At 42.3% G+C, this 15,003-nt stretch overlaps 1 protein-coding gene across 8 annotated transcripts in view; it reads right to left on the bottom strand.

The window, feature by feature from the left end:
- UTRN (utrophin) overlaps positions 1 to 14,730 on the bottom strand; it is a 416,792-nt gene extending 402,062 nt beyond the window's left edge. For 6 of the 8 annotated variants that reach the window (XM_066615308.1, XM_066615334.1, XM_066615343.1 and 3 more), the window contains exons 1-2: positions 14,151 to 14,727; positions 10,869 to 11,039 (exon numbers count right to left, since the gene is read on the bottom strand). In XM_066615308.1, coding sequence (XP_066471405.1) covers positions 10,869 to 10,947 — 79 coding nt within the window. In that variant the 5' untranslated portion in view covers positions 10,948 to 11,039; positions 14,151 to 14,727. Of the gene's footprint in view, positions 1 to 10,868; positions 11,040 to 13,921; positions 13,934 to 14,150 lie in introns of those variants that run through there. The other 2 variants (XM_066615317.1, XM_066615351.1) reach the window with 2 other exon arrangements.
- Positions 14,731 to 15,003: the final 273 nt, after the last annotated feature.

Raw genomic sequence — 15,003 nt, 5'->3', positions numbered from 1 at the left:
CTGAAAACATTGTAAAACGTTATTTTCCTATTCACAATCAGATTTCAAACTGAGTGAACATGTGCCAAGGGACGCTGTGGTGCAGCTTGCAGAGATTGGCTTCATCACAGGGAAAGGAAAGAGAAAAAAGTCTTTTCCTAGCCTTCCCAGAGCTCAAGATAACTCTATCTTAAATGGGGCCATGAATTCAGACACAGTCTTGGCAAACGAAGTGCTTTACCATGTTTGTGTGTATGCTGCACACAAATTCCCCTTCACCTCCTGATTTGCCTCTTCATTTACCACAAGTGTTCATGGTTCTCAATTATATAAAAAAATGCAACCAAGTACAACCTCAAAGTGAAATAAATATGGGCTTTCTGAAGTTTATGGATCATGCACAATCCATCAAGAAATTCTCCTGCACATACTTCTTTGCAATGAATGAGAACAGTATTCTGTAGTGCTTCTGAACAGCTCCCAACAAGGCTGGTGCTAGAGAACTGCCCAACACCTCAGCACCCAATTTGTTGCTAATTAAGAGCAGAAAAATGTAGCATGCCACATGTACTTACACTTTTAATCATAAACATAACTGAATTAAGCACTGTTTGCTTTTATAATGGCATTTTACCTTGGTTAGAAAGTGCTGTTTGTATAATCCCAGCAAATATGATTTGTCCTAGTTAATTTACATATTCAAAAGGCACAATTGGCAGGATTTGCATGACCTGATGAATATACTGCAGTTCTATGACATAACATGAAAAATCTCTGTAGCATTGTCTATTGTTTCATTTTCAGGAAACATTATTGGGAAGCTGATAAATTCACTTTCACTTATAGGCATCTAATGAGTAAAAGTTTACAAATCATGGAAAAAAAAATTCCTTAAAAAGGTAATTCCCCCCATTTGTAAGCCCTTTGGAGATTCTTCTTATACTGTCATATGCGATTGACAACACTGTGCAACACAAAAACTGTTTACATTGAATTGTTAATGTTTCTGACACAATTCAGAAACACTGATTCCAATGGTAATTTTAGATTTATCATCAAAACTTTAGTTAACTTAAATTTTGGGTTTGAATCTAATGCAGTGTTTCCCAAACTGTGGGTCGGGACCTGATTGTTGGTGGGTCCTGAAACTGACAAGCTGATAACCGACAAGGAAAATTTGAAACTGAGCCACATGTGCGCATTTATTCACAAGTAAGCGGCCATATCTCAGTCCACTCAGAAGGGCAGGCCAAGAGGAATGCAATACCAACAGAATAGTACTGATCCAATGAACTCAGGCCCCAAAGGACACCTGATGAAGAAGGCCCCCCCAACTGACAAAGAAATGTATTACGCCTATGGAAAGCAATACTGAGCCACGCATGCGTATTTACTCACAACTAGGCACACATGCCTCAGCTCCTATCGCAAGTCAGGCGAAAGGAAATGCAAAACCCTGAGAATGGTCCCAATTTGATGACCACAGAGCTCAAACACACACTCTACCCCTAACCTAATGTCTTATAATGCACATCATCCAATACAAACGCATAGCATAGATTGTGGCTAAACTATTGATGCTATGGGCAGCAGCACTTTTAAAATCCTCACACCCAAATAAATAAAGAACCACTGAAATATTCAGATAGACCTGAAATTTTCAAATTTCGTTACACAGTGCAACTGTAGGGACTAGAACAGTGATTTTCAACCTTTTTCATCTCATAGCACACTGACAAGGTACGAAAATTGTCAAGACACACCATCGGGTTTTTGGCAATTGACAAGGCACACCATGCTGCCAGTGGGGGCTCACATCCCCCATTGGACCTACTAATAAACAACCTTCTCCCAAATTCCTGTGGCACACCTGTGGATCGCTCATGGCACACCAGTGCACCATGGCACAGTGGTTGAAAATGGCTGGGCTATAAACTTACATGCATTTCACAACAAAATACAGCCATTTTTACAAGATACACAATCTGTATGCAGGGATGAGTTCTTTAATTGTCAGTCACAGCCAGTGTACTTGCCCTACTAGGGGTAGAGACCTATAATACTGACTACATGGGATACTAATCAAAGGGCAAGATAAGCTAGTAAATAAGATTTTCTCTTCTTCCTGGGGAGGCCATAGGATATAGTTCTGCAAATATCTGCTCAGGGGGAAAAATTAGAAAGAAAAACAGAACTAATGAGCCATCATGGAAATTTATTTATACTCCGTCTTTCTCCCCAAAGGGCACCCAAGGCAGCTATCGATACATTAAAATACAGAATAAAATACAGATTAAAAAACATCATAACAATAAAAAACAAACAATATAAAATACACAGCAGTCAGTAATAAAATGCACAGTAAAAAAAACATTGTAAAAGCAGCCATTATAAGACCTCAAAGGCTTTCCTAAATAAAAAAAGCATTTTTATACAAAGGAAAAGAGAGAGAAATCTACTGTTCACATTAAGCTTCCAAACTACTAAACCATGTTTTATTTTTAAGTTCACACACACACACAAAACACTTCTGAATAACTGATTGGTAGTAAAAGGCCTTGCCGACGCTCCAGTCTCTGAGATTTACAGAAATATAGTACTGCTTTAGTAAAACATATGTAGTCAGAAGGGACCTCTACAGAACCATTTCAGAAAGCTAAGGAAACTACAGAACCTTTCTAATTGGAGACAATCTGTGACAGGAGAACAGACTCATTAGCTTATCTAGGGGTCTATATAAAATGAGGATTTAAGCACTTAAGTATAATAAGAGTCAAACACTTAACAATTCAGTCCCTCCTAAAAATACCCTAGTACTAGTCCTTTACATTTCTGCATGATCAAGTCATGTATGCTAAACTGATAAGCAGAGAAGATGCAAGCAAGCTAAAAAAGGGAGAAGGACCACCTGCTGTCTGTTGCACAGTGCTGAATACTGGCCAAGAATGTGTTAGGTCACGGGTTCCCAAACTGTGTACTGGGACCCACCAGGGGGCAGCAACCCTTTTTTGATGGGTTGCGAAACTATCAAACTTTTCCTTGTTAACTATCAAGTTTATTTAGCTCTATGGAAATCAAAACAGAGCAATATGTGCGCATTTACTCACAAGTAGACAACTGTATCTCAGTCCACTTCAAAAAGCAGGCCAAGGGGAACGCAATGCTACCAGAATAATCCAAAACCAATGAATACAGGCCCCAATAAAGCAGGTTCCCTCCCTTGAGCTGACAAGGAAAATGTACTAAGTCCTGTGAAAAGCAAAACTGAGCCACACCTGTGCATTTACTCATGACTAGGTGAACATGCCTTGGCTCTTATCAAAGGACAGGCAAACGGGAACACAAGGCCACCAGAATGGTTCCACCCTGATGAATGTGGAGTTCAAACACACACTCCAGAAGGCAGTCGTCATTCCCCACATAGTAAAAAAAATTAAAACAGAAGACTGAGCTGTTGGCAAAATGAAACTTTTTTATAGTCTCATAGTCTCAAGTTAGGTGGGTCCAAATAGAGTGTCATTTTAAAAAGTGGGTCCCAGCACTAAAGAGTCTGGGAGCCACTGGATTAAGGAAAGCTCATATGTAAGCCAAGATGCACATCTTCATTAATAAGTTTAACTATGAAATTGTTTTAATAATAGGTATACAGTATTTATACTGCAGTGTCCTAGTTTTACACTTTTTTTTGGAAACCACTTTTTCCAAAGTGGTTTTCCTAGTTTTACACTTTTTTTTTGGAATAGAAATATATAACCCTTTATACCTATTGCCATACAAACAAAAACAGCATTGTTTTTACCTAAGCAAAAATAGAGGAGCAAATTAAAATATTAATTAAACTGACGCTGCTTTGCTATTTAAGTCTTCATCAAAGGACACAGCAATTTAAACTTAGGTTTAAAAAGTTCACGTGGCACAGACGAGAAAAATAAATGGAATGTCATAAGTCTGTTCTGGAACACTCACTATACCTGCACATTCCTGAGTGTGACATATGAATAGCAAAAGCCTTTATTTTAGTGACACCCATTAATCTGTTAAATTCCAGGAGAGATGACAGAAGTTAGATTTAAGATATAACATGCACTTCAGGAATTATAAACATGAATTGTTAACTAAAGAGTGAAGATTTGCCCTTTCTACATTAAAGTTAAAACTGCCTTTCAGACCAGGGATGGGATATGTATGAACAGCAGGTTGTAAGCTACTTCACATACTTGCAGGACTATAAGATGTATATTGAACTGATGAACCATTTCTTTCATTTTCAAAAAATAAAACTATTCATGCCTCCTAAATGCTAGGCAAATCATTAGTATTTGGTGCTGGTAAACAATTGCGTGATTATTATCACCTGAAAATTACACAGACTGTAGACAATGTTTTTGTTGTTGAACCATATGTGAAAATACTAACAAACCTGGTGATCCCAAACATCTTAAGTCCTTCCACTTCTAGTTTTACATACACCATGATCCATGTTCTGGGGCCATGCTTGGGTGCATAGTGTGTTAATGGCATTTTTAATTAATTTTTACAAAACCAGTTAGCAGACATCTATTCTGCAGTCCTCAATGCCAAGTAACAAACCTACACACAGGTCTCACTTTCCAGCAAATGTATTGTCAGTCACTAAGAGAATCAAAACAAAGTACAGATATCAAGATGACAGGAGAAAGTAAACATCTGAGCAGAGCCAGTGAAATCCTATAGAGTTGAACCAGATTATGGGAAAGGATTATCTCCAAGGAACTCGTATGTATAAGACATTCCATAAACAATGTACACAAGAGCAGATTCTTAAGATGCAACCTGCTATCTAATTAATGATTTAATAAGAACTAACAATTCCACACAAAAGCTTAAGATGCAGAAAAGGAACATGACCCCACACTATATCAGATGACAAACATTCAGAAGTGACATTAATAAGTAAATTGAGATCCATGGGAGTTATTTTCATCCTTATGAAACTGACTTCAGTTCTAGAGTATGAACCAGTCCACAATTACATACAACTTAACATACAAACACTAACATTTGTTCTAGGAGAAAATCACGTCAAGTAGCAGCATGAGTTGATACAAAATCATATAGTTTCATAATCTACTGTATTCAAAAGAATTTGAAATTAACAAAAGTTACCTTACCAGAAAGAAACATGACCAGGAACAGAAAAGTCAAGAACTCCATTCTGCATTATTTGAACTTTTTAAGGTCAAATAACTGAATCAGGTTGTCTATTTACTGTTAAATAATACTCCCACTAGTAGTGTATTTTAACTTCTGACTTAGTTGCATTCTTTCTGCATGGCCCTCTTGTTGAAATTCTGACATTCCACTGGGGAAAAAAAACAAACTATTGAGTTATATTGCTGCTCTTAGGTCCTTGACGTTATGAAAACATCCTTGGTATCCAAAGCAACAACTTAATTTAGTGGGTCTATTTAAGAGGAAGACAAATATCCTTGTCTCCTTTAAAGTACAGTGCTCATTTTTTTCTGAGGAGACAACACAGAATTTTTTTTTCAGATAGACACAATCTCTCTCAGCAGTAAGATATGAGTATTTTTATTAAATCTATTTAAAATTGTACATGATAAACAAATGACAAATTAGATGCCGTTCTAAAGATACAAACAATACTATGATTACATTTTCATTTGACTTAACCCAATACAGAACACATCCATTTCATTTTAAGAACTTTCCATTCAGACACTAGCACAAATATTCTTTCGCTTTGGTACTTTTTCCCTTTTTGGAGTAATCAAGATCAAAGTACAGATGTCAGACCTGATAAGTCTTTAATTTGTTGCCCAAGATACTTTGAAGTACTATGCCCTTTTCACTGGGAAATCCCTCTCTCAGGTCCTGGTCATGTCTCAGGAATGCAGAGTAATAAATAACTTAAGATTTGTGACAATACATAAAGGTAGATACAAGTGATTGTGAGGAGCTCCAGAAGGATCTCTCCAGACTGGCAGAATGGGCAGCAAAATGGCAGATGTGCTTCAATGTCAGTAAGTGTAAAGTCATGCACATTGGGGCAAAAAATCAAAACTTTAGATATAGGCTGATGGGTTCTGAGCTGTCTGAGACAGATCAGGAGAGAGATCTTGGGGTGGTGGTGGACAGGTCGATGAAAGTGTCGACCCAATGTGCGGTGGCAGTGAAGAAGGCCAATTCTATGCTTGGGATCATTAGGAAGGGTATTGAGAACAAAACGGTTAGTATTATAATGCCGTTGTACAAATCGATGGTAAGGCCACACCTGGAGTATTGTGTCCAGTTCTGGTCGCCGCATCTCAAAAAAGACATAGTGGAAATGGAAAAGGTGCAAAAGAGAGCGACTAAGATGATTACGGGGCTGGGGCACCTTCCTTATGAGGAAAGGCTACGGCGTTTGGGCCTCTCCAGCCTAGAAAAGAGACGCTTGAGGGGGGACATGATTGAGACATACAAAATTATGCAGGGGATGGACAGAGTGGATAGGGAGATGCTCTTTACACTCTCACATAATACCAGAACCAGGGGACATCCACTAAAATTGAGTGTTGGGCAGGTTAGGACAGACAAAAGAAAATACTTCTTTACTCAGCGTGTGGTCGGTCTGTGGAACTCCTTGCCACAGGATGTGGTGATGGCGTCTAGCCTAGACGCCTTTCAAAGGGGATTGGACAAGTTTCTGGAGGAAAAATCCATTATGTGGTACAAGCCATGATATGTATGCGCAACCTCCTGATTTTAGAAATGGGTTATGTCAGAATGCCAGATGCAAGGGAGGGCACCAGGATGAGGTCTCTTGTTATCTGGTGTGCTCCCTGGGGCATTTGGTGGGCCGCTGTGAGATACAGGAAGCTGGATTAGATGGGCCTATGGCCTGATCCAGTGGGGCTGTTCTTATGTTCTTAAGTGGCAAAGCTAATCCTTAGGATTGCTATAAACGGAGTTTTAAAGCTGCCCTTCTATTTAGATTAGCTTAATTATCCAACACCCAAAATATTGGTAAGGCTTGAAACATTACTACATTTAATTCAGAAATAAGTGATGGGTGCCAAAAATCAAACTCCTCCCATTAGTATGAAATTGGAAAATATCTAGCCCCTTGTCATTAAGCTTTAATTTAGTATTGGAGGTAAAGGCTTCAGCTGAAAAGAAGTTTCACAAACTTCTTTTCCAGGGAATAAAGGGAGAGTTCTCTCATAGCATTAGTATAAAAAGAAAGTTTAACCCAGCACTATTAACTGTGGTACAAATAGGTACCTAAAGCAGTAACATACTTCAGTTACCCACTTCTGTGTGGGAAATTTAAGAATTGTACCTTCCTTTGCTCTGAAAAATCCATATGGCTAACAAACTCAGTTAAAAATATCAATAAACATAAAATATATAAGAGTATCAAAGAGACAGCCGAAAACAAGGCTTAAACCCCCCCCCCCCACACACACACACACAGGCACCCACACATCATAAAGCAGTAAAGGAAATCAGTTCAGTCAGCTCCCCACCCCCAAGAACTGCATCTTGATTAGGCATCAAAATGAATTTAAAGATGGGGCGAGATAAGCTTCCACGGGAAGAGCATTTCACATGATTAATGCTCACAGCCGGTTCTCAGATGTTGATTGGACTGCATGGGTGCAGATGTATGAGAGAAGGCATGCAAGATGGTGGCCAGGTCAGAACACAGCTGACACACCTGTCAAAGCTGGCATAAAGCATCTGGACATTGAAAAGGAACAAGCAGCACCCCTAATGGCACATCTTTGATTTCAGATATTTCATCTGTGCACCAAAAAAGCCCTCCCTGTCCTTGGCAGTGCTTACCATTCTATCTGATAGGGACACTCTGGGCAGTTGCCCATCGCCCCAGTAGGTTTTGCACCAGAATTTCCAGGTAGACACAACTGCCCAGAGCATCCTTATGGCCAGATAAGGTGAAAAGATAAGCAATGATGTGGCAGAATGTTAAGTGCTGTTCACAGTGGGGAGGGCTTTTGCTAAACGCTGGATCCAGCCCACAGGCTGTAGTTCAGCAAGCCCTGATCTAGTGCAACAGTAGAGGGAGAGCAGGAAGCAAGTCCTGCTTGTTGCTGCTTCTCTAGCTAGGATTGAGTTCCTCTTACTTCATAAAGGCCAATAGAACCACCAACTGCCCAGTGAGCAAGAGCCGTAGGAGGAAAAGCCATCAAGCCACCAACACCTTTTATGGTTTTTAATGATTTACTATTTTAACTAACTTTGCATAAGCCGCTCTGTGAGCCTTGTCACAGCTGAAGAGCAGAATAAGAATGCTTAAAATAAACACATTAAATATAAAATAAACACACTAAAATTCACAGTATGACTGAGTGTCTCAGTTATTATGTTTTGTCCCTACTCCTACCTACCAACATTTGACTAAGAGCTAGTTAAGACCAACCACTTGGGCCCAGGCCAAAAGGGCATCTTACAAAATATGGGTGAAGGCAGTGAGGGGAGGGGAGAAAGAGTGTGTGTGCACGTGTGAAAGGGGGCATGTGCATGCTTTACTCCCTCACCTGGTACTTGGGATGAGGGATAGAAAGAGGGGGAATCCAATAGTGCTTGATCCTATTTCCCTCGGAGAGGAGACAAAGTGCCATCTGTTTACATTGCACTATGCATGCTTATTCAGAAGTAGATTCCTCTGTGTTCAATAGGGTTCACTCCCAGGAAAACAGTGTAAGATGGTAGCTGAAGCAGCAAGCATAAGGGGAAGATAGCCCTCCCTCCATTCACTCTAAGCCTGTCCTCCATCTCCTCTCATTTCCTTCCCCTCCCATTCGAACCAGCAGAAGAAAGCTCTCACCAGTGAGATGATCCTATCATGCTCAGAATTAAGTCCCACTGTTTGCAATGGAACTTACTACCAGGAAACTGTGCACAGGATCGCAACCCAAGGCAGTCTGATGAAATGCCTGAAGAGCGACTAACACAGCTTTCACCTTGAAGAAAGCCCTGACTTGCAGTGAACATGGGGCTACAAATCCCATGTAAATTGACAGCCAGGATAATGTAGTGATCTCGGAGTTAGACCTGGATGATCCAGGTTCAAATCCCTGCTCACCTATGAAGCTTCCTGGGTGACCCTGAGCCAGTCACTATCTCTCAGCCTCACCAATGTACACCCACCCTGAGTTCCGCCCTGAGGAAGGGTGGTATAAAAATGTGAAAAAATGCATTTTCCCAGGAAGTCACTGCACATTTGATCTCAACCTTACTAAGCAAGTACTTCAGAATATGCCCATCTTTCATGTTTCTCATGCATTAACAAGTTAAACAATGGCAATATGACAGATTATTAATAGCATATGAAATTACGCTCTCAGAAACTGCTATTTTCCGTACAAATTTTAGCACAGGAAATACTGATGGTGTCACAGTTTGACAACTATGTGATATCTAAAGGACTTGAGTATAGCAAGAGAAAAAGTACAGACTTTCAAGCACAACTCATTCAATGTATGCAATTTCCACTGTGCCCCTGTGCCACATACAGAATCCCAAACTACACACAACGGAAGAACAGTCTACTCTCCCCCCCCCAAGACCTCTCTAAAGTGTGTAAAAAGCACTCTTCTATCCAGCCATGTTAGTTTTGTATGTCACAGAACTAGAAATACAAGATGCTTCCATATAGATAAGTTCTACCTTCAATTTCATGCACACCTTTGGGCACATTTAGCAGTGTGCACATCACATTTTCTAAGTCCCAAAACAATGAAAAGCTGCCAAAACAAGACAGTATAACAGCATACTTAATACATGGCACATTACAAAATCAGACGCAATTATAACACAAGGGGTGGTTCCTAAATCAACAAACACAATTTGCACTGCAGAAAAGCAGAGGCCTATAATTACCTGTATTATTATTTCATTCGGGTTGCCTGCGAAGTCTTCTCAAGTAGACCATGGGCAAGAATCAAATCAAAGTGCCAAGATACACATGAACATTTGTATCAGCAGCTCAGATATCCCTAAACTATGGCCTACAGGTCACATCTGACATGCCAACACAATTTGACCAGTCAGCTGAACCCAGCAGCATTATAATCATGTGAGCCACCCATTCCTGAAATAGCTAGTGTTCAGTGAAAAAAAGAGTCTGCTCTGGCCAGGCAAATCTTCACACTTCTTTCTTTGGTGATCACCCCGCATCCCAACATGGCCGGAATCAGACCAATCTGTCACGTGACCCAGTTGTTCAGGCTAAGCCACTGCTCAAAGAATAGCTTTCTTTTGGTAGAGGAGCTAGAGGAGGGCAGTTGCTTTCCAGAGAGAAGGAACAGTTTGCCACAACCAAGCATGGGAAGGAAATGAGAGGCACCAGGGGAGGCCAGCCTCAGACTGCCGGCATGAACTACAGCATAAAAAGAAGAGCACAGGGGTAAAGCAGCAGTGGCAGCAACAAAAACCCACCACCCCCAGGAAGAAGAGAACTGCCTGCCACACTTCACAAAAGCAGCAGGCTGCAGTATGACAGAGAGGCAGCCTTTCCTTATATCGCCTCACAAGAGAAGGAAGGAGAGTGGCAGTTGGACAACACAGAGGTCTGGAGTTTTGAAGGGGACACCTACTAACTACAATTAAGAAGAAAAAAAACACCACACTTATTGGGAGCAGAGAAAAGGCACATGGGGAAAGGGTTAGGTACCCCTGACCTGCACTGCAGCTTCTCCACTCTCAACAGTATTCCTCCTGAGCTAGTTTTTCCAGTTTGAAAAGGCCATCAGGTCACCACCAAGTGCACTTGTGCAAAACATACATCAGCATTTTGCTTCCTAGATTCAGGACAAATAACATTGTTTTTACTGCAGGGCATCCACCAGAAAAAATGACAGGCAATTTTTGCCTCAACTTACCGGATCTGGATTTAATGATGCTGCTGAACTCATTGTGTTCTCCCTCAGGTCCTTCATCTATATCCAAAACTCTGGCCATTCTTTTTTCTTCCAGTTTCAAAACTATTAAATTTAATTATCTAAAATCTCTGCGTGCAGCTCTCACACTCCACAATGCTTTGAAATCAATGTCTGAAACACAAACCCAGAAAAAGGCATATACTTGTAAATAATTCTGTTCAAGTTTAAGTGTATACATATAACAACTTCAACCAATGTAACTCCATTCTTCCTCACTTTTTAACACAATGGAATTTAAATGGCCCATTCACTTTTTTTTTAATATAGGTTGTCTAGCTTTCCAACACCCAGAAAGCCAACTTGTTTTGTAATCCAAATCCATAAGAGGTTAGACTTCAGAGGTGAAAAAAGGAGACCCAAGGAATCTTCTAAGTGACAGGTTCCAGAAGTTTAGCTTCTCAGTACTATGCACTTAATGACATACATGCACACTGCTTTTTAAAAAAAACAACTTTAGTATCCATGGCAGTCAAAAATATTGGGGCAAAGTTTGAGTTATTTACTCAGTAACAATCAGATTTTCACAGTGATAAGTCTGACAAACTTGAGAATTATCTTTGCTTATAGCTATATACATCTAATGCAACAACATTTAGCCTTTATATAAAATCACTACTCTCATTACTTGTGTTTCATAGGAATCCTGGCTCACAGACTAGAAAACAAACTGGGAGTGGCTGGGTTGACTTCCTTAGTTATATGCAAGTTACAAAGGAAGCAGTTTTCCAACTGTTCCAGTGCTTGCCTAGATGAGTTTGGATAGTTCTCCCAAAATTACAGGGTGGGAGAAAGAGTTACTTGCCCCTTATACAATTTAGTCATATAATACTGGAGCAGAAAACAATGCACTCTTACCTGTAGCACTGTCCCTTTCATTTTTCTTACACACACTGAATTAAGTGTTTCTCTAACTCAGTGATTTTCAACCTTATTTTGTCTCATGGCACACTGACAAGGTACTAAAATTGTCGAGGCACACCATCAGTCTTTACACAATTGACAAGGCATACCATGCTGTTGATGGGGGACTTGCTTCCCCCAATGGCCCCAATAAAAAATGACCTTCCCTCAAATTCCACAGCACATCTGCAGATTATTCACAGCACACCAGTGTGCCACAGCACAGTGGTTGAAAATGGCTGCTCTAACTCCTGCAGCAACAATATCCTTATGATACTAAGCTACTAGATGCTTAATGCATCAACATCTTTCCCACCCTATGTCCAAGGAATCAGGATACAGGAGTTTACAATATATCATCCTTTTATTTTGCCACAATCACCCTGAAAGTTTCAATAAGGTTGAGAGAAACTAGCTGAAGGCCACCCAGCAAGAAGACCAAGCAGGAATCTGAACCTGAGTTTTCCATGTTTGCTTTCCCAGAAGAATCACACCTTCATTGGTCTCTATGTAAATTTACTGAGGAAGAGGAGACCAAGCAAGTCAATATTTATGAGATGAGGAAATCAGTTCAGTTTCGCTTTGTCTACAAGATCTTTCCGTTGCCAGGCACAACTATCAAAAGCAACTTTTGACACTAGGACTCAGTTCGGATTCCACCCACCCCGCCTTTCAGTCCTTCCCTGCTGTCCCCAGGCAGCCAGCGTGCATACACATGCTCAAATATACTCAGGCCAACCACAACACTACGAAAAATCTGTTCACATTCCTGCTGCTTTTCAAAAGTGGTGTTGTGATTTTCATCTAGAAAGTACTCTTGTAGTAGTAGTCTAGTACTCCCTCAGAATTGATTAATAGGCCAAGTTTCAGATATAACCTCAGAACAGCAGCCTGCCCATCTCACTCCTCTCTGCACCACTCTGACACTCTTGCACTCTTGTCATGAACAAGCCAACCAGCACCTGCTCAGGTCTTATCCTGGTTCTAAAGAGAGCATGCAAGAACTTTCAACTAGAAACATATCCACAAACCTATTTTAAATAGGGAAATGATGTCACTGCTTTTCTGCCTTGTAATAACCAGTGACTATCCCACAAGCTATTATATATAAAAGATAGAATATAAGTGATTCACCACTTCAGGTGGAAGCAGCAGGCAATTTTCAGGCTCACTTTACACAACAGCAGTGCCACATGTGTATTATTTTTATTAACAACAGTATTTATATACCGCTTTTCAATGGAAAGTTCACAAAGCAGTTTACAGAGAAAATCAAACTAATGAAAATCAGGAAACAAACAAGAAAATCAACTAATGGCTCCCTGTCCCAAAAGGGCTCACAATCTAAAAGGATGCAAAAGAACACTAGCATACAGCCACTAGAAAAAGTGCTGGGGTGAGGAGGGCCAGTTACTTTCCCCCCCCCTGCTAAATAAAAGAGCACCCACTTAAAAAGTGCCTCTTATCCAGTTAGCAGGGGTATACACAGACCCCAATCCTATGCATGTCTACTCAAGAAGTAAGTTCTATTATAGTCAATGGGGCTTACTCCCAGGAAAGTGTAGATAGGCTTGTAGTTCATCAGGGCTACTTGTATTTTTCTCCTTATCAAGTCAGCAAAGAGAGACCCAAAAAACGCCAGGTGAGGCCTCCTTCACTTCCTCTGCCCTTCCTGCAAAAAACACGTGAGTAGCAACCCCAGCGTATCAGCTAAGTTAACGCAAAGCATTTCAGAATTATTTTGCAGCACCAAGTGGACCGACCATTTTGCAGTTTTTGAATGTGGGTTGTAATGGTTCTTTGGGCCAAGTACTCCAGAACTAATGGGAAAGGGAACCCAACATATACACTTCCCTCCCTAAAACCTCCTTGCATTTTATGAATCCTACCATCAGCATGCCACAGATTTCCACCACAACTCAGGTGGAAAAGGTTCACAAACGTCCTCCTGTGTCATATGCAGGAGATAAGTCCTCAAGGAATGCAGTGGAAGCTGCTGACCCTGTTTGTTCGAGGAGGGGGGCGCAGAGGACCTGCGAATCAGATGAGCTCTAAACTGCAACCCCCCACGTGGGCCAAGCACCTTTTCCAACCTGAGACTGAGTTGCAGTTTTCTCCCGTCGTTTCCTCCCGACTGCTCACTTACAGAGAGAAACAGTGTATCTGGTGAGCAGCCAACTTCATGCCTTCCCTGTACGTGCTGATCAACGAGCCAGGGGGTTGGGGAGGGGGAAGCAATTCCTCGGCGGCTGCCCTTTTGTCCTGCCAGCCCTCCAAGCGAGCCTCTCTCTCTTCCTGCCCGTCAATTATTCACCAGCTTACCTGCTGCTGGAGACCTCCAGTCCAGCTCCGGCGTCGCCAGCAGCAGCCAGTCAAACCCCAGGGTCCATACCCCCCGTGCGCAGGCTTGCAGGTCGCTTCTCCCCCGCCAAACCCCGGGGCGACCCTCCAGAGCAGCTCCAGCCACTTGCTGGACGGGGAAAGCAAACCACCCCGCACCCGCCCACGACAGAGAGGCGCGCGCAGCTCGCAGGCTTGGCCCCAAGTAGAACTCCTCGCTCGCTTCTCAGGGTCCGAGCTGCCGGCTGGCTGCGTTCTTCACCTTCCCTCCTCCAGGCTGCCCGAGGAGGCAGCGCCGCACCAGCAGCCCCCTCGCTTGGCAATGGCAGGTCGCTGCTGCTGTCCCTCCTCTCGGGGCCCCCGGGATTCCTCCTTTGTTATTAGGTGGGGACAGAGCGGGGAGAAAACTCAGCCAGCCTGCAGCTCCTGCAGCTGCTCTTCCTGCCTGGCTGGTTGGCTGCTCTCCTCCTACCCCACTGCGAAGTCAGCGCTGCGCCTACCCGGGACCGAAGAGCTCCGCTCGCCCACTTCAAGTTACTTTCTGCTGCGCGGAGAACTTTGCTCCGGGAACCCAGAGCGCGCGCGCGCACAGCCTCGCGCTCACTCCCTGCTCCAGCCACAGCTTCTCAGGCAGCCAGCTACACGCTACCCCTGGGAAGGTGGCGTGGCAGCCAGCGTCACGTGACCTTTGCCCTGTCAATCAAGCCGGAGCGCTCCCCTCCTTTGCAGGAGGCACTTGGGGGGGTTTGGTCCTGTGGAGGGCAAGTCACCCCTGGAGTCAGGGCTCTCTCGCAGTCCAAGAAGGGCTCACTCGCCTTCCCCTTTTCAGGCAGGC

The sequence above is a fragment of the Tiliqua scincoides genome, chromosome 1 (assembly GCF_035046505.1).
Source record: "Tiliqua scincoides isolate rTilSci1 chromosome 1, rTilSci1.hap2, whole genome shotgun sequence".
Taxonomy (NCBI): domain Eukaryota; kingdom Metazoa; phylum Chordata; class Lepidosauria; order Squamata; family Scincidae; genus Tiliqua; species Tiliqua scincoides.
This window is presented reverse-complemented; position numbering and strand designations above follow the sequence as displayed.